Here is an 18,698-nt window from a genome sequence, read left to right as displayed (position 1 = left end):
CTAAATGAAGGAATCAGCGGGCATCTTGATCCTCTGCCTGCCTTTGCTGTATTGAAGAAGACTGTAGGAGAATCTTTGAAGATGCTATACTCCCTTAGTCAAATTTTACTGATAGTGGCCTGCAGGAGAGAAGGAAGAACACGTAGTTCTGTTCTGATATAACCTCTATCTGGATTACAGATTTTGCTGTAGAAAACATAAACTTAACCTCAAACTCACTCACTTTCAAATGTTATTTCTTTTTAAATGCTATTTACTAGTGATTTAGAAACAACACCCTGCAAACTCAATCCAAATTTCAGTTTCAGCTCTAAGCATAAGCAACCTGATAGTTGTCTCCTTTCCAGGTGTCATTAGACAGTGGATTGCTTTATCCGTAGACAGTAATGCGTTATACTTGTTCTGCGAAATGAAAATAAGCCTCCACATATACCTCATTAATGTGATCTACTTTCTGGTTACTGAATAATAGAACAAGTATATGATTCATGCCATACTAATAATTTTTCTAGTATCTCAATATGTATTTGGATGCCTTGCAAAACAAGGCAGGGTCTCCATCCTTCGGAGTGCTTTAGGGCTCTGCTGATATGGAGACATGGAAAATGGACAGCAAACTATTCCTGATACTGTCACCCAGTTTTGGGTTAACTGGCTAATGAGAATCTGATTACTTTAAGAGCCAGCTTTGGGAAGAGATAAAATACGTCTCTTTTCCCGGTAACTATAAAAGAATGATTGGCTCAGATGCATCAATCTAAAATTAGGCGAGATGCATCCACACTGTGAGGATAGTAAAAAATGAACAGAAACAGGGATAATGAGGAATCCAAACACCCTCAACCTGTCCAGCTGCTAGACAAAGCTGCAGCTGTTATTTATGTCAGCAGCCATGTTAGTGGTGGCTGGGGATCTTTTTCAGCAGCTCTAATGCAGCAGCACCACACAAACCCAAATCCACCAAATTTAGTACACAGCAGCACTGGTTACTTTTTCAAACTGTCTTACGCATAAATAGCAGTCTCCAAACTTCAGTGGCCCATTGCTTAAGAAAAGGGAGCAGAGAAAAAGCTTTGGGTACATCACTTATTTTAACCCACCTTTTTATTTTTTCAGCCCTGAGCCACAATCGCAGGTCTCATGGTCCACATGCTGCCTGCAAGCCATAAGGGAACCTACTGAACTGTTCGTTCTGTTCATTCTAGAAACTTCACTGGGTTATAGTCAATAGCCTTACAGACAGCAAATGTTAGCTGGGAACCCTGGGAAAGGGGTTTCTGAAGTTCAGATTGAACCATTAGGTTTTGTTTACAACCCCTAATTTGCAGTATAAAAGAAAGTGGAAGCTAAAGCACTCAAAAGATTCCCAGAAGTGAGATACATGGTAACGCAGAAGGGGATGTGGCTTACAGACAGAGAGGATACATTTGTTTGGTACATCCTCCCAGCTCTCAGTGGGCCAGCCATCAATTCCAAATCTGAAGGTACGCTGCCTTAAAAATTGGTCCTCTTGGGAAGAGAAGAAACAAATAGATACTCCCTGATTTCACCTAACAAGAACCCTTCCTGGGAGGCAGACTGAAGGACATTCAATATAATCTTATCTTGCTTTCCTAGGCTAGGGCAACCAGATCTTACACAGGATCTAGAGGTAAAACAGAAAAGGAAGGACATTTCCAGAGAAAAGCTGGAAAATAAGTTGTTACTGCTGACCCGCCAACAGCTTTACAGGTACTCACAATTTTCTGAGAATACCCCACGAGCTGGATCTTGCTGAGTGCAGCGTTCACTTCTGGCATGGTGTAGCACTTCCTCCACATAGACACCTCCACTGCATCCTTCAGAGGGACAGGCAGCAATCTGCAAAAATCAACAGGGTGTGAGCATTTTCAGGACTTCCTGATGGACCACCAGTTTCTATACCCATTTACATGCTCCACATCTTCAATTTTTCTCTTCTTTTCATCTTTTTATTTTAAATACACCTGTGCTTCAAAGTGAGGTGCATAACTTTCTGCCTGTTGAGGAGCACAACCAAACTGCTCATTTTTGCCTCACCCCAAAGACTGCTCTCCTCCAGCAATCTTTGTAGTTGTTCCAACTCAGGTCTTCCATCACAGACATAGCTGTGATGAAGGTGTTACAGCAACTCTTGTGGTATTTTCACATAAGATGCTGGCTGAGCTGAGATGTCAACATGAAATGCACCACCAGAATTGATAGAGATGACTGGGATCTGGAATCAGGGTCTATTCTGCATATCTTAAGTATATGTATATTCCTAAGAATTTGGAAACAAAAGTAAGCCACAATGTCGTGATTAAAGTACAGGTAACAGACCATGAACAAAGGCTGGCTCTGCTCTTATTTCTGTCACCAGTCTCTTAGCAGAGCATATGCCCCTACACCTCAGCTTTCTTGACTTCAACTGCAATACCCCACTTACCTTCCCATGATACCGGCAAGGATATACTAGCTGACACTGCAGAGCTCTTTGAAATCTCCTACACGGAAGTATTTAAGATGTTTTACACCAAAGTAAAATCCATCCATTCTGCTCTTCACAGACATTGCAAGTTAGCTGGGCAGTGTCATCAAGGGAAGAAGTGAACTATAATGTCACAGGCTGTAAGAGCGATAGCTAACTTCTGGGAAATAAATCTTCCTTAGCAACATGAACTGAGGCAGGAAGCAGCACAGCTGCCAAATGCATAAGAAGAATAGGAGATTTTTTTTGTATATTAAACCAATGCTAAATCAAAGGCTAATTCAAACCAATTTCCAAAGATTTATGGAAACTGGTCAAGTTTCTTTGATCAATTTGTTTAAAGGAATTTAATTTATTGTTATATCTACTAGGTCAGTGAACTCTTCCATAATTTAAGACACTGAAGAAAGGATTAAGGCCAGCTATTGCCAAAACCAATGCACAGGTCTAGTGCGAGAACTGTGATTCCAGGACATGCAGGCTGAAAGCATACTGCGCTTAAGGAAACAAACAAAGTCTTCAAGATCTTTTTTGGGAAGTCGTAAGCAACAAAAAAGCCAAGCAACATGGATAGTTGTCCACCACTGCACTGAAGCAAATTGCCTGTAAAAGCCTTTAACCTACCATAAGAAGCATTTAGTGTTGGATGCTTTCAGGAGCTTCTCTTCTGGGAAGAGGAGAATATATCTACAGGTAATGGAGAAGAGTGGGGAATTGTCCTTGGTGATTGAAGTAACTTTCTATCTACACGGTATCTATCTCTGTATCTACACGGTAAATATACTCTGATCCCCAACAGAGACCAATGGGACAATTTTCCAGTGGTTGAATTCTTCGTCAGATGGCACACAGAGATAATGAAGACTGCTGATTCCTCAGATGTGGGCCTGCTGGCATTTAAACCTGCCACCCGCCATTTTAAAACTTGTACAGGAAGTTACTAGAGGATATTTTAAGATCTGGAGTCAATCTACTAACACTATGGCAACATCCCATTACGGACCACCTCATAACAACCAGATGTACATGGGCAGATACCAGGACAGCCAGCCAGCCCTCGGCCACAAACAGGAAGGTATCACAAAGCAGCATGGTCCTGTGGTTAGTATATAAAATTTATGCTTAAGAAACTCAGAGGCTGGTATTCTTAACTGCGCATCTGCAGACAGACAGTCCCTCCTGTTCAAGGCAAATAACATATAGTGTATAACATAATGTGTTCTTGTTTGAAGGGAGAGGAGGATGGTAGTACCAAATCAGATCAGAATACTGGCCTCTCTTGTCCTCTGTCTCAAGAAATAGCCTATTTCAGACACTTTGATAGAAAGACAGAAGAAACCATCAAATAGGTAGTCGACAAAGCATCTTTCATAGGGCAAATTTCTTTTTTAGCCTCCTGAATCCTAATCTGTGTGAAAGAAATCCTGGGTGAGCATCTATGGAGCTTCCACGAGACTGCTCATTTAAAATAAAAACCAATGGTAATAAAACTGGCTAAGCAATTAATTCAGACTGGATCTGATAATGAAAAAAATGTAAACCACTATAATGAACTTTTATATTTATACAGTATTTGCGTTTAAAATGCTTCAATACTTTATTTAATGAAGATGATAATACTTTGCGTTTTATACTAACTATTCAGAGTAGAACCAGCTGAACTGTAAAGCAGCAATGGTGATCGATCAGCCTGGAAAATTGAAGTTAGACTCAGAAGTAATATGTATTCTGTTCTAGCAACTGCCAACTATTAAAAAAAAATTCATCAAGGATCACATTTTCTTAAATAACGGATGTCAGTCCAACCCTGCATGTGCTATTAGCCAGGTGTTAATTTGTGGATCAGTAGATGTTTGCTCTCATCCTATAATAATCAGCTCCATTTATGCTTGCATGGCACTTGTCACCATGAATCTCAAAACACTTTGCAAACATTAATTAAGTCCCTGTATACCCTCTGTGGTGGATAGGAGCTCCATTTTATAGTAGCATAGGGAGCTGAAGGGGGAAACTCAGAGCACAGGTGGGGTACAGTTGGAAAAAGAGTTTGGATTCATCCCCTTGTTCCAGCTCACAGAATGCAGTGATTCATACCAGCCTCAAGGCAGAGTTTTCAATACACAGACTTACATTACTGAAGAGCTGCAGTACTATGTCTGACTATCCCCACGAGCACAGCATTTCATTGCTCTGCCTCTGTCTCATATCTGAGCAATGTGTGCATTTCATGGAAGCTGAGGGACTTGCCATCCAACCGAGGTTCCCAACATACCATACTATAGCAGCAGGATGTGTCAGTGTGGATGTGTGGCAGTGGGATGTGGACAATGTCCTCGTAGGTAGGACAGGATGCTGTTCACCCCGGAGTGGTAGGCTCTTATACTATGCTCCTACCTCATCTGGTACTCTGTTACAACAGCTACTCAACAGTACCAAGGAAGCATTACTGATGTTAGAGTACTTCCCAAGCAACATGAGACAGGGAAAAGTATTTTAAATACAGCTCCAACAGAAAGACTTCAGCCTTCTCTAGCAGACAAAGATTAGTTCTCTGTGTTTGCCCCTGGAATAGTCAACAGCACACAAAGTGCTAAACAGCACTTTTTCTAAAATATGACCACCAGGAAAGTGACATTAAATGAGCTCCAAGATATATGATCCTCCTTTAAACCACGCATACTAAACACATGCAGTAGTGTGTTAAGAATAATGGCTCTAATCCTCCCTCTTCACAACACTATGAGCTTCAGGAGTGGTTCTGGGCAGGCTAGCTGACCCAAAATTTAAAAAAACAACAAAATTCTGATCAGAGTATACATCAACCAGCACAAAATCCTGATCAACTTCACTGCCTTTGGTTTTGGTTTATGTGTGTGTTTCATTTGCCTTCTTCAGAAGAGTTACAGCACTGAGTTAAGACTGCTCCTAAGCTCAGCAGGGCAGTACAATGCATAGCTAAATATATGTTAATTTGGGTTTTTCATTCCTTTGCTTTGTGATACTGGAAAATATCAGGACTACTTTTATAGGGCATGAAATAATTCATTTTTAGTAAAGGTTTAAATCAAGCAATGTTAAGAATTGGGAGTAGAAAACTGGGAGATCAATTAAAAATGCACAAAGCAGCTTTTAAAAATAACTTTCTAATCAACAGTCCCTATCTTTAAAATGTGCTAAAAATGAAACTGTCTCCTCCATAGAACATGTTGTGCACCTAAATCTGTTTTATTTCCAAGGAAAGCATTATCTGCAATTAGTAACCGTATGGATAACTTTCAGATTACATAGGCTTTCAAAGTTCTAGATGTGGAAGACCTCAATTTTGAGCACCTTGTTTTTATGTTTAGATGGAATAACAGACAGAGAGCTTGCAACTAACCTTTTTTATGCAGATTTGCTTCTAAGTTTTGAAAAGCCAAAAAATAACCCTCCACACCTCTTCTCTTCATATGTGAAAGACGCTGTAAATCCTGGGAGGAAAGGTAGCACTGCTCTGTTGCTGGCCACCAGTGACCTTCAACAGCTGTAGCTTGACTTTCTTACCATTTCAGCAAACATTAATGTAAATATTGTAAATTAAAATTACTCCAACACAATATAAATAGGTTTAAGTTGCTTGCTAATTTCAACAACTTCTTACAAGTTAATACAAAAATTTGCTGGGTTTGTCTACCATCATGAAGCTATGTCTACCATCATGTGAGCGGAGATCAGGGAAGACTTTTGTGTTACCAAGTCTTCCTCCAAGGTTCAAACTTGCGTGGTTGTTTGAATGACCAATGATGGTTGATGAAAGAAAGAACTGATCCAAGGAGTCATAGCTGTAAACCTGTTAGGCTTTTTTTTATCTGCTCAGGGGTAGTAGCAAATCTCAAATGGTGGCAGCTGATTCATTATTACAATGAATTCTAGACTTTGGTCAGTGTTTTAGGACAGTCACCCTTTCCTGGTGGCTTGTTCCTTACCTTTGTACCTCCTTGTTCTTCCACATGGAGGCAGACTGAGCTTTTGGCACACGTTCAATGGAATTCACCAGTTCTTCCATGAGAAGTCTGAAAAGACACCCATCCTAACTAAATTAGTAATTCAGCCTTTCACACAGGAGAAAATTTTGTCCTAAATGTTTCCAAAATACTACAAAAATTGTAACACTATTAGGCAGTTTTAAAGAGGGGTTCTTCCCAGAGGCATCCTATCCCTGTTTCTTCACTGAACGTTTCAAACTCAAGCTAGTTCATTTCTATCTGCTGGTTGCAACAGCAGTGGATCTGGCCCACTGGGTTATGGGTTATTTGGAAAGTGAAAAGACAAGAGGAACTCCCAAATCTCTCTTCTGCTGTGCAAGATGATTTCTTTGTTACTGACTGCTTGTCATATGGAATGAGACAAAATATACAAAGAAAACTCATTAGCCGATGCTTGTTTATCACTTAGAGAAGTCAAGAACATTGTCAGAGTGAACTCTCCTCATCTAAAAATGCACAATACAGCATTCAAGACAAAAAAATGTCAGGCATTAAAAATTGTCATTGCAGATTTCACTGCCCAAAACTGAACAGCATTTGTAATTGCATGGATGTTTCCCCTTGAAGGCAGAAGTCAGATATAACTGCAGAAGAATGGCACCTGGAGTTACTTGGGGTGGGGAGAACCACACCAATATATTCTCCAACAAGACAATGCTTGTTACCTTGTTATATCCCAGAGGTCTACTGTTAGTTCATATTTATATAATTCCTGTCACCTACAAGGGCCTTCAGTTTCTGTTTGTTTTTAAATAATGGGAGAATTACTCTGCCATGGAAAGTTTGCATAGGACCTTTAACAGAGAAAGATTCCTGCCCTGAAGTGCTAACAGAGAGGTCCAGTTACCATGGCCTAATCTGATCTCTAATTATTTGTCCTGGGTTCAGCAGAAGCAGTCATTTTTCTCCTTCTTAGTAGCTGGTGCAGTGCTGTGTTTTTCACTTTCAGCCTGGGAACAACGCTGATAACGCCGATGTTTTTAGTTGCTGCTAAGTAATGTTTACTCTGACCAAGGACTTTCTGAGTCTCGTGCTCTGCCAGGGAGGAGGGGAAGCCGAGAGGAAGCAGAGTCCGGACATCTGACCCATATTAGCCAAAGAGGTATTCCATACCACAGCACATCATGCTCAGTATATAAACTGGGGACAGCTACTCAAAAGGGTTAGATCACTGCTAGGGTCGGGCTGAGTATTGGTCAGTGGGTGGTGAGCAGTTGTATTCTCTTCCCTTGTTATTTCCCTTATCATTATTATTATTGGTGGTAGCAGCAGTGGTTTGTGTTATACCTTAGTTACTGGACTGTTCTTATCTCAACCCGTGGGAGTTACATTCTTTTGAATGATCCTCAGGACAGTGAGAAGAGCGCGCAGCAAGCTCACTGCCCTGGACTTCAAAAGAGCAGACTCTGGCCTCTTCAGGAACCTGCTTAGGAAGGTTCCATAGGATACAGCCCTAGAGGGCAGAGGGGCCCAAGACTGCTGGTTGATATTCAAGGATCACCTGCTACAAGCTCAGGAGTGTTGCATCCCAACCAGAAGGAAGTGCAGCAGGAGGGCCAAGAGACCTCCTTGGATGGATAAGGAGCTCCTGAGGAAAATTCAAAGGAAAAAAGAGGCTTATAGTAAGTGGAAGCAAGGACAGGTGGCATGGGAAGAGTACAGGGATGTTACCCGGGAAGCTAGGGACCAGGTTAGGAAAGCTAAGGCCCAGTTAGAATTAAACTTGGCTAGAGGTATTGAAGATAACAGGAAGGGATTCTACAAGTACATAGCAAATAAAAAACAGACTAGGGAGAATGTAGGACCCCTCAGGAAGCTCTCAGGAGAACTGGCTACACAGGATTTGGAGAAGGCTGAGGTTCTGAAGGACTTCTTTGCCTCGGTCTTCACTGGCAAAGGCTCTGACCAAACTACTCAAGTCTTGGAAGGCAGATGCAAGGACTGTGAGAATGAAGACCTTGGGCCCACTGTACGAGAGGAACTGGTTCGAGACCATCTTAAAAATCTGAATGTGCACAAGTCTGTGGGTCCTGATGAGATCCACCCGTGGATCCTGAAGGAGCTGGCAAATGAAGTTGCTAAGCCACTGGCCATCGTATTTGAAAAATCATGGCAGTCAGGTGAAGTTCCCAATGACTGGAAAAAGGGAAATATAACCCCCATTTTCAAGAAGGGGAAAATGGATGACCCAGGCAATTACAGACCAGTCAGTCTCACCTCTGTGCCTGGCAAAATCTTGGAGGTGATTCTCCTGGATGGCATGCTAAGGCACATGAAAAACAACAAGGTGCTTGGTGACAGCCAGCATGGCTTTACTAAGGGGAAATCCTGCCTGAGCAGTTTGGTGGCCTTCTATGATGGGGCTACAGAACTGATGGACAGGGGTAGAGCAGTTGACGTCATCTACCTGGGCTTGTGTAAAGCGTTCGACACTGTTCCACACAACATCCTTGTCTCTAAATTGGAGAGACATCAACTTGATGGATGGACCACTCGGTGGATAAAGAACTGGCTGGATGGCCACACGCAAAGAGTTGTGGTCAATAGCTCAATGTCCAGCTGGAGACCAGTAACGAGTGGCGTCCCTCAGGGATCGGAGTTGGGACCAGTCTTGTTTAACATCTTCGTCGCTGACATGGACAGTGGGATTGAGTGCGCCCTCAGCAGGTTTGCCGATGACACCAAGCTGTGTGGTTCAGTTGATACCCTGGAGGGAAGGAATGCCATCCAGAGGGACCTTGACACGCTTGTGAGGTGGGCTGATGCCAACCTCATGAAGTTTAACCATGCCAAGTGCAAGGTCCTGCACCTGGGTGGGAGCAATCCCAGGCACAGCTACAGGTTGGGCAGAGAAGAGATTCAGAGCAGCCCTGTGGAGAAGGACTTGGGGGTGTTGGCTGATGAGAAAATGAACATGAGCCGGCTTCAGTGTGCACTCGCAGCCCAGAAAGCCAACCGTATCCTGGGCTGCATCAAAAGGAGCGTGACCAGCAGGTCGAAGGAGGTGATCCTGCCCCTCTACTCTGCTCTCATGAGACATCACTTGGAGTATTGTGTGCAGTTCTGGTGTCCTCAACATAAAAGGGACATGGAACTGTTGGAACAAGTCCAGAAGAGGGCCACGAGGATGATCAGGGGACTGGAGCACCTCCCGTATGAAGACAGGCTGAGGAAGTTGGGGCTGTTCAGCCTGGAGAAGAGAAGGCTGCGTGGAGACCTCATAGCAGCCTTCCAGTATCTGAAGGGGGCCTATAGGGATGCTGGAGAGGGACTCTTCATCAGGGACTGTAGTGATAGGACAAGGGGTAACGGGTTAAAACTTAAACAGGAGAAGTTTAGATTGGATATAAGAAGGAAATTCTTTCCTGTTAGGGTGGTGAGGCACTGGAATGGGCTGCCCAGGGAAGTTGTGAATGCTCCATCCCTGGCAGTGTTCAAGGCCAGGTTGGACGAGGCCTTGGGTGATATGATTTAGCGTAAGGTGTCCCTGCCCACGGTAGGGGGGTTGGAACTAGATGATCTTAAGGCCCTTTCCAACCCTAACTATTCTATGATTCTATGATTCTCCTCCCCATCCCTTCAGGAGCTGGGGGAGGAAGGAGGCGGGGAGTGAGCGAGCAGCTGCATGGTTCTGTGCTGCCGGCTGGGCTTAAACCATGACATTACTGAACGTGGCAGCTGCTCTGCATAAAAGATGCACACAGCACAACTCCAGTGAGACTTCATCGAGGGCCAAAACTGCAGCCTTTGGTACTGATCTATCCAATCAACAGACAACTTGTAAAAAAAAGACTATGAAATTTGATGACCAAGTCTTAAGTTTTTGACTGCATTGTCAGGCCTTATATTTTCTCCTTCAGTCTCATATTTCTGCTGGTTTTCTCTCTTTGGAGTTCCTCTTTGGAGCTCAGAGCTTATGTATCTCAACTGTCATTTGAGATGAAGCCAGCTTAAATTCCCTTCTGTGGTGTGAAGGAAAGTGTGATAATATAAATTTCAAACACTGAAAACCAACAAGGCAATAATCAGTCATTTACTGTTGAAAAGACTGGTGATTCCTCTTTTGTTTAATGGAGCAGAGAGGAGCAGGAGAGATCTTTGATTCATGGTTTTTGAAGGTTTGAAGTTGGCTTTATGGTAATTGCTGCCCAAGGTGTCTCAGTCCACTCAAGATCTACCATCCCACATCTACTGGCTACACAAACCAGCTGCTGTAAATGTTGAAGACAGATGGTTCCAGAGGTTGGAAAACATTGAGTTAACTCATTTGCAGCACTAAGGACTTGGCTGGTGTTCAGCTACTGCCTGAGAGCCTCTTCGGAACATTAGACACCACTCCTCTACCCATATTGTCCTTTACACCTTTTGCTTAGCAGTGATGAAAGAGGAGTAAGAGAATATTAAGGGGCTTTTTACCTGCCAATTTGAACAGTGGGCTCAGTGGCATAAACTGTTCCAGTGAATCCTGTGTATTCTGTGATATAGGGCAATGCCATCATGCAGTGATAGTTTGAGATCAAGATTACATCTACCGTGGAGAGGTCAAGCAGCTCAGTCTGAAAACAGAGGAAAGAGATAAGCAATATGTAACCCTTTCATGCAGCTTAAGCAAAGGCAGAAAAACTCCCTGTTCGTTTTTTCTTTAAACTTTATATTGCACAAATACAACCAGTTTATAATCAGTTTAAAAAAACAGGGAGGGGCACGTGCCAGCGGTGGCAAAGAAATAACATTTCCTTAAAATTCACAATATTTATTTAAAAAGCCCCCTAAAATTATTCCCTTCTAAAATCTAAAATGGAAACCATGTCCTGGGTTTGTCTGTCTTTCATGTAATGAAATGGCTGCTGTTAAAAGAAGCTCTTTTATCAAAGAACTGCTGTGTGCACTTCCTTAGGAATACTGGGTAGACACCAAAACTTCCACAATTAGTGATTTAGCATGGTGTCTTGTATTTTTTTTCTGTGGCACACAGTACTGTACCACAGGACAGTGAGAGAGATGAATGTAGACCGTATGTATTCTCATGCTTAAAATAATTCTCATATTTTCCCAAACTAAATGCTTTGCATCTTTATCATTTATGTTTTCTACAACACGAGATTAAGCTCATTCATAGGATGCAACAAAACAGATGGGTGGGTCCAACTTGTTTTGATGTGACAGCTCAGACAGTAGTTCAGAGAAGGAAAGATTTCAAACATTGCTAGAAGAATTTTAATTAGAAATATTTACTGGTAATGCTATAACACAAATGATGTCAAGTCAGAAATTTACAAGATATATGACCTCTAACTCAGTTATTATAGAGCAGCTAATGGAATTCAACACTCATCAAGCACATATTATCTGATTGCAAGGCTTGGTCCAGCAATTTGAATGAAAAAGGCAAGAAAGTAGGTCACTCAGCTTTTCAGAGGGCTGACATGGTGCTCTGGTGACAAGCTGCTTAACTCATAGCTAAGCGTTCATGATTTCAATCCATGATCACAGCTAATATTGGAGGCATGATCTCCAAGCTGAGTGCAAGTAGGTGAAACACCATCCCCAGATTTGTGACAAGGCACCCTTTTATCTTACTAAGCTTGTCAGTCAGAAATACTCTCTATGTGGTATCAGTCTGCTGATGCCTGCTCCTACCAAGGTGGCTCTTCATGCCTTGCTTTTCAGTTGCATCCAGACCATAATCAAATAGCCCAGCAGTGTGCACTCCCAGCCCAGAAAGTCAACCACATCTGGGGCTGCATCACCAGCAGCATGACCAGCAGGCTGAGGGAGGGGATTCTGCCCCTCTACTCTGCTCTCGTGAGACCCCTTTGCAGTCCTGGTCCTGCATCCAGCACTGAGACCACCAGCATAAGGAGGATGTGGAGCTGTTGGAGGGAGTCCAGAGAAGGTCACAAAGATGCTCTCTGAGGGCTGGAGCACCTCTGCTCTGGAGACAGGCTGAGAGAGCTGTGCTTGTTCAGCCTGGAGAAGAGAAGGCTTCAGGGAGACCTTAGAGAAACTTCCAGTGCCTAGAGGGGCTGGCAAAAAAGCTGGAGAGGAACTTTTTGAAGGGCCTGTAAGGACAGGACAAAGGTGAATGGCTTTAAACTGACAGAGGGGAGATTTAGATGAATCTTGGGAAGAAGTTCTTCCCTGTGAGGGTGGTGAGGTGCTGGCACAGGTTGCCCAGAGAAGCTGTGGCTGCCGCATCCCTGGCAGCGTTAAAAGGACAGGTTGGACAGGGCTTGGAGCAACCTGGTCTAGTGGAAGGTGTCCCTGCCCATGGCAGGGGGATGGAACTGGATGAGCTTTAAGGTTTCTTCCAATTAAAACCTTTATATGATTCTATGAAGTGGGGAGTCACTCAGCCCTTAGCAAGCCACCAGGAGGATACAGACTACCACTTTACAAGCTTAAGCATCTCACACCTTAGCATGCTAGAAGCACTTACTAAGAGGATGAAAAAGGTATCAAAACCAAAGCAAAGTAAAAGCTTCCCTGGGACTCGTGGCAATCCCACTAAAAGTGCCTATGAACAGAAGAGAATTAAAACATTTCTTGAACGTGAAGTCAGAGAGACCAGGGGGTTTCCAAGCAAAGACAGGGCTGCACCCTGCACTCTGACATGTGGAAGTGTACTCTGCTGCTAAGACAGCCTCTTATCACCTTGTGGCTTCTGGATTACATTCAAAACTTGGCTTTCTTTGGCAGTGGTGTTCCTGGAAGTGATACTGTGATTCTCAAACTAACTGCTTTTGCATACAAGTTTCTTCAAAAGAAGTGGCATGGGAGGAGACAAAGAAAAAGACAGAGGCTCTTTCACACAAGCTCCTTCTTAGACTATTCTGCTAAACACCAGCAACATTTTTTACTCTGCTGATGCATTCCACTGGCCATGACATCTGAACCCTCCCCCAGACAGGGGAGCCTATGAAGCTAGAGATGAGAGCTGTGTACAACTAGCAGATCTGTTTCCAGGGCTTGTGGAGAAGATCTGGCACCTCCTGGGAACTTTGGGAACAAGCATTTGAGAGGCCATTTGTAAAGGCGCTACAACAGTGACATGCAGCTAGTTTGGATTTCCTAGTTGTAAGAGAGTTACATTTGGTGATAACACTGATAGAAGGAAGCAACAACTCCCCATCAGTAATATTTAAAGCTACACATGTGGGTATTTTCCAGCCCAACAAAGTAACCAGAAAGCCTAGCTGAAGCACCCTAAACCCCAGCAGATTACCACAACTGTATATGGCCGAAGGGAATCCAGAACATAAAGTCTCTCTTTCCCAAGATCTGGGCCATAATTTCTCGGTATAAAGATGCTTCCTACACTCCTCCCTTGCACAGGACAGTAGTCAGAATGCTCACAAGAACCTCAAATTATTAAGCTTTTGTTGTGGTTTTTTTTTTTTTTGTGGGATTCAATTATATCCATTCCAGTTGGGGAGAACAAACAATTACACACAGATCTGTTGAAACCACTTGCCAAAACCAGTGCCAGAGCTGCCAACTTGCTTAGAAGAACCAAGACAACAAGAATCAGAAGCAGCAAGAGGTGAGTTGAAAGGAATGAAAAGGCAGAAATGCTATTGCCAGCACCCCAGCAAAGCTGACAACAACCCTCCAGGAGCGTTTTGTACTTCCTGTCAACAAGGTCAGGCAGAAAGGACAAAAAAAAAATCACTGCCCAAAAGCAATTGTCTCTTTCAAAGACAGAGAAAACATCCCAACATGAAATGAAAGAATTGATGTTATCACAGTCCGAACACAGCTGAAGAAAGAGGATACTATTCCCAGACTACTCCCCATCATGTACCCCCACCACTCTTTGCACAGCTTTTTACTTCTCCAGCTCCCCTGTATACACCATTAATTGGTGAGTCAGGTAGTCACAGTGAATTTAACATTTTAAATAGTCGTTCTTTCCTTCTTTTGTTGTTTTTTGTTTTTTTTTTTTTTTTGTTTTAACCCAGGTATTCTTGGGAAAAAAAAACAAAACAACCAGCCTGGGAAGCAGCCACTTGAAGTTATGTCAGTGGATATGAAGGTAAAGCCCTTCTCTCAAAGATGCAGTGATGAAAAGCTGAGAAGGCAGCAAAACTTCTTAACCTCAACTTGCTGCCAGCAGAACACATCTGAGTGCAGCGCAGTGGAATCAAACAGTGGCTTAACCACACAGCTGGCTCCCCAGGGGAGCTCCACTAGGCAGGTCATGCATCTGTGGTTAGAGACAAGTAGTTTTCCTTGTCTTCATTCACTGCTCTTATCTAGATCAGCACATGTATCCTGTCAAACTCAAGTCCAGCCCAGTCATATTGTCTTTGGAAGGCCCATAAAAAGAGACAGTGAAGTCTTATTCTTCTGTGAGATATTCATCTGCTCAAGTAGACCTTCCAGTTTGCCCCAAACCATTGTTGAAAAGGCCTGTTTCCACCCTTTTTCCAGCGTCATAGATACTAGAGGCACCTTAACAACACAAAGGGTTTAGTAGCATTATTTACCGAGTGCTGATAAATTTAATAATTCAGCAAGTTTCTCCCACGTGATAGAATGGAATCAGATTTTTCAGCATGACTTTGAACAAACTCACCTCTGGTAAACAGAACTCTGGCACGGAGTCTACAAACACATGGCCAGAGCACTCCTTTAGTTCCTGTAAGAAAAGCACACCAACAGAATAGACACAAAATTACAATGTAATGTTACTCCAGTGCAGCAGATTTTGCCCTTTCAAAACCTTTTCTTTATCTCAGGTAATTTCCAGCCCACTCCTACACAACGTTTATCCATTTTCTAGATAAAATTTGCTGTAAGCAGACTTCAAGGGCTCAGATTCTCATTTGGAGGAACAGACAGCGCTCTGGAAGGTAAGGAGAGATACCATGGCTCTTTCTGGCTGGTTTTGCCATGGCCATGAAGGAGGTGCTGTCCTGTGAAGCTGCATTTTCTCTGCTCTTCTAACTACAGATGTATTGGCTGTGAAATGTGTAACAATGCAAACCAACTGTGTCAACCAGAAGCAAAGTATGAACTGAAAAGTGGGTCATGAAGACCACTCTTCTCGGAACTGCTGCTCTTGTAAAGGTGTGCACAGCACCTTTACACTGCCCTGCATGTCTTACAATTTTGGAATTTAGCTTTGGTTCCCAATAACATCAAACCTTCTCCGTCTTATTAGGAGCAGAATATGATTTTTAGCCCCTGTGTCAGAACATTTGATGAAACATCTTCCGTGGATCTAAGCTCCACGTGGCACTTTTTGTTAGACTTATCTCTACTGGATCTTTAGTCCTCTATTTTCTTCCTTCTTTTTCAAGGCTGACATCAGAAATCTTTGTCACATGAAAAGTCACATTCTTCAGGATAACGTATGGAACAAAACCATTCCCAGCTTTAGTCCTAACATACCTCACAGGCTACCTATCACCTGCTCTGCCTTCTCTTGTGGATGCTTCTCTTGCTTGTCCCAAAGCGAGTGGTCTCAGCCAGCTTCAGACTGACAGAATTAAAGATTGAATCCAATTCTTAATAATTACAGTGCACCTGCCAACTAATAACGAATGAGCAATTACATCTAGTGGCAGAAGTCTCCTAACCTCATCTCAAGGGTGTTCAAAATGATTAAAACTAGATCGCAGCAAATTTCAATGCCTCTCCAGGACTTAAGTTTTATAACTGTCATCCAGAGAGTGCTGTAACAGGAATGTCCACCCAACATGATAAAACACCCCCCTTTGACTCCTTCTCTTGCCTTTTTCCAGCATGGGTCAAAGAATTTACCATTCCAAGCAGTTACAATGGTCAAGGTGAAGGTAAGAGATGCTGCCTTTAGATTTTTAACACAGTTTCCACTGATGCTGAGTGAGTTTGAAGATTTCTCCTGAGCACACACTGCAGCAGCACCACAGAAATGTAAATACATCACATATAGAAATATACTGACGGCCTACCCGTTTGCTGGACAGAAGGGAGCCCAAAGCTCTGAGACCAAGGCTGGGGTTCAGGAGAAACAAATTCCAGGGAATTCAAGCTGAGCAATTCCATTCCTTCTCTGAGCCTCTGTAGCTGTGTGACTGCCACTTAGCATGTGCTCTGAATAGAGCTGTTACTATTTTACTAACAGAAATGCTGCCTGTACAGTTTCTTTTGTCTCCAATGAGAAGAAAAATCAGGTCTTTAATCTATGATCTTCCCCTTGTCTGTAAAAATCAGATGAATCCATTTTGTCCACCTCAAAGTCCCTACAAAAGCAACTATTATTACTGTTTTCCTTTAATGTTCACATAGTCAGAGAACGGTCTATTAAAACTGTATTTTTTCTACTGATACCTATTGCTGCACACATTTGAAATGTATCTGCCTATTTTACCAACATCTGACATATTCTTGTGTTCATTGTTCCCCTGTGGCAGATCAAGCTGGACACTGCAGTGCTTAGTTTTGGTTGAAGCCCCAGCTAAATTCTGCCTACAAAACTAATGTAATGAAAAGAGGGGAAAAGGAAAAAAATCTGTGTCTCTCACGTAGCTGGGTAAGTCCTGTGTCTTAGAATTAGGGGGCTGGAAATAATATCCTCCCTGCTATCTCCAGCAGCAGAACACATGTTGATTTCAGAGGCCAAAGACATGCCTTTCTGCTCTAGGAGACCTCCCATGAGGAGAAAACCATTCACTTTCTCACAGTTCTCCTGCCTAAAAAAGGGTATGATACCAACCTCATTTATAAGCATGCTATGAAGCTTTAGTGTCAGAAAAGTGAGACTGTTGAATAAAAGGCACTCTAAGAAGGCAAAGCACTATTATTTATGGAGCTCCATGAAATAAGAAAATATTCATACTGATGATTTCTGAATTTTAAGAGGATTTTTTAATAAAGCTAGGCTACCTCTGAAGACTGAAAGCCTCCATGTTGCTATTAGCATTAGCATTTTGTTTCAAAATGTTCTGCTCTACAAGGACATCGTGGCTGATAAAGGTACACATAGAAACCTTTGCGATGAGTCAGCATGGAAGTATTGTTCATGCAGTGCAAGCTCCTAACCTGTCAGGGATCTTTTTGTATGCAAGAAAATTCTAACCATCACTACAGTACCTTGTCCAGAAATGTGCTTCCATCTTTCAAAACCCAACCAGGAAGTTTGGACAGCCTGGGGCTGCAGAAAGAGAGAAAAAGCATTATTGCAATATTAATTATACCATTATCAGTCGCTAAGCATAGACCTTCTATTTGGTGCTATACAGGAAAAGAACACCATTTCTGTCTCAGGGAACTAACAATCTCAATAAAACAGCTTCACTGTGTTTAAATGTTCACTAAAATGACTTTTACAAATCATGATTATGACACAAGTAAAAAGAGTAAAAAGAAGACGCATGCAGGGAGTTTGATTTTGGTAATTTACAGTGAGAGTTCCAAAAAGGCTCAGCACTGCTTACACTGCCCTGTGGTGAAACTGGGCACAGAAACAGAAGTTAGGGCAGCAACAAACCCTATGCCTGAAACAATACAAAACCACCTTAAAATTGCTCTGGGACAAATATTCCCATTAGCAAAGGCAAGGAAAGACAGAAGCTCTGGACTAAGTCATTTAGAGACACAAAGTTTGTGATTTTATATCCACATAAACCATGGCTTCATGCTGAAGTCTCACCAGCTGTACAGTGCATTTACCTGTGCTGGAAAGACAAAGGGGGAAGGAGGTTTTGCTGTCAACTGCATGTTTTAAGCTGGCAGGTCTGGTACAGCCAGCAATGGCAGGGCCCCTTTTTTAAATTGTTTTAAATATTAATAAAGAAACTTCAAGGTGGATGCTGCAATCCTGAGTTTACAGTAGTAATTGCTACAGCATTTCTTGCTACCATAACTGAGTGACTTATTCATACCTCACATTGACATCTGATTTTTGTATGAGCCTATAACTTAGCTCTAAACCCACTGTGTTGAAGCATATCTACAGAAATCCAAAAACTGAAAAAGTTGAGGACACAAAGGAATTGAAGCCACCTGGAACCAAAATCTGTGAGAACCTCAGATTTGGAGACTTGAGATCTCACTTGCAATGAAATCTGCAAGCGTTGTGCACAAGCTCTACAGACAGGCATGCTTATATTCTATCAGGGCTTTCAAATTTAAGAACTTGAAAATAGGAAGTGATGCTAGGGCTCAGAGGAATGCTGTGTTCAGACTAACATCAATAT

At 42.5% G+C, this 18,698-nt stretch overlaps 1 protein-coding gene across 2 annotated transcripts in view; it reads right to left on the bottom strand.

The window, feature by feature from the left end:
* The window catches only part of INTS9 (integrator complex subunit 9), an 80,940-nt gene that overhangs the window by 52,959 nt on the left and 9,283 nt on the right, over positions 1 to 18,698 (bottom strand). For both annotated transcript variants that reach the window (XM_061461118.1, XM_061461119.1), the window contains exons 3-7: positions 17,593 to 17,653; positions 15,092 to 15,154; positions 10,930 to 11,069; positions 6,454 to 6,540; positions 1,740 to 1,860 (exon numbers count right to left, since the gene is read on the bottom strand). In XM_061461118.1, the coding sequence (XP_061317102.1) occupies positions 1,740 to 1,860; positions 6,454 to 6,540; positions 10,930 to 11,069; positions 15,092 to 15,154; positions 17,593 to 17,653 (472 nt within the window). The remainder of the gene's footprint in view (positions 1 to 1,739; positions 1,861 to 6,453; positions 6,541 to 10,929; positions 11,070 to 15,091; positions 15,155 to 17,592; positions 17,654 to 18,698) is intronic.

This window comes from Pezoporus flaviventris, unplaced genomic scaffold (genome assembly GCF_033815535.1).
Source record: "Pezoporus flaviventris isolate CSIRO_AGI_PZ_B2104156 unplaced genomic scaffold, CSIRO_AGI_Pfla_v1 ptg000031l, whole genome shotgun sequence".
Lineage (NCBI taxonomy): Eukaryota > Metazoa > Chordata > Aves > Psittaciformes > Psittacidae > Pezoporus > Pezoporus flaviventris.
The sequence above is the reverse complement of the archived record's forward strand: the minus strand, read 5'-3'. Positions and strand labels throughout refer to the sequence as shown.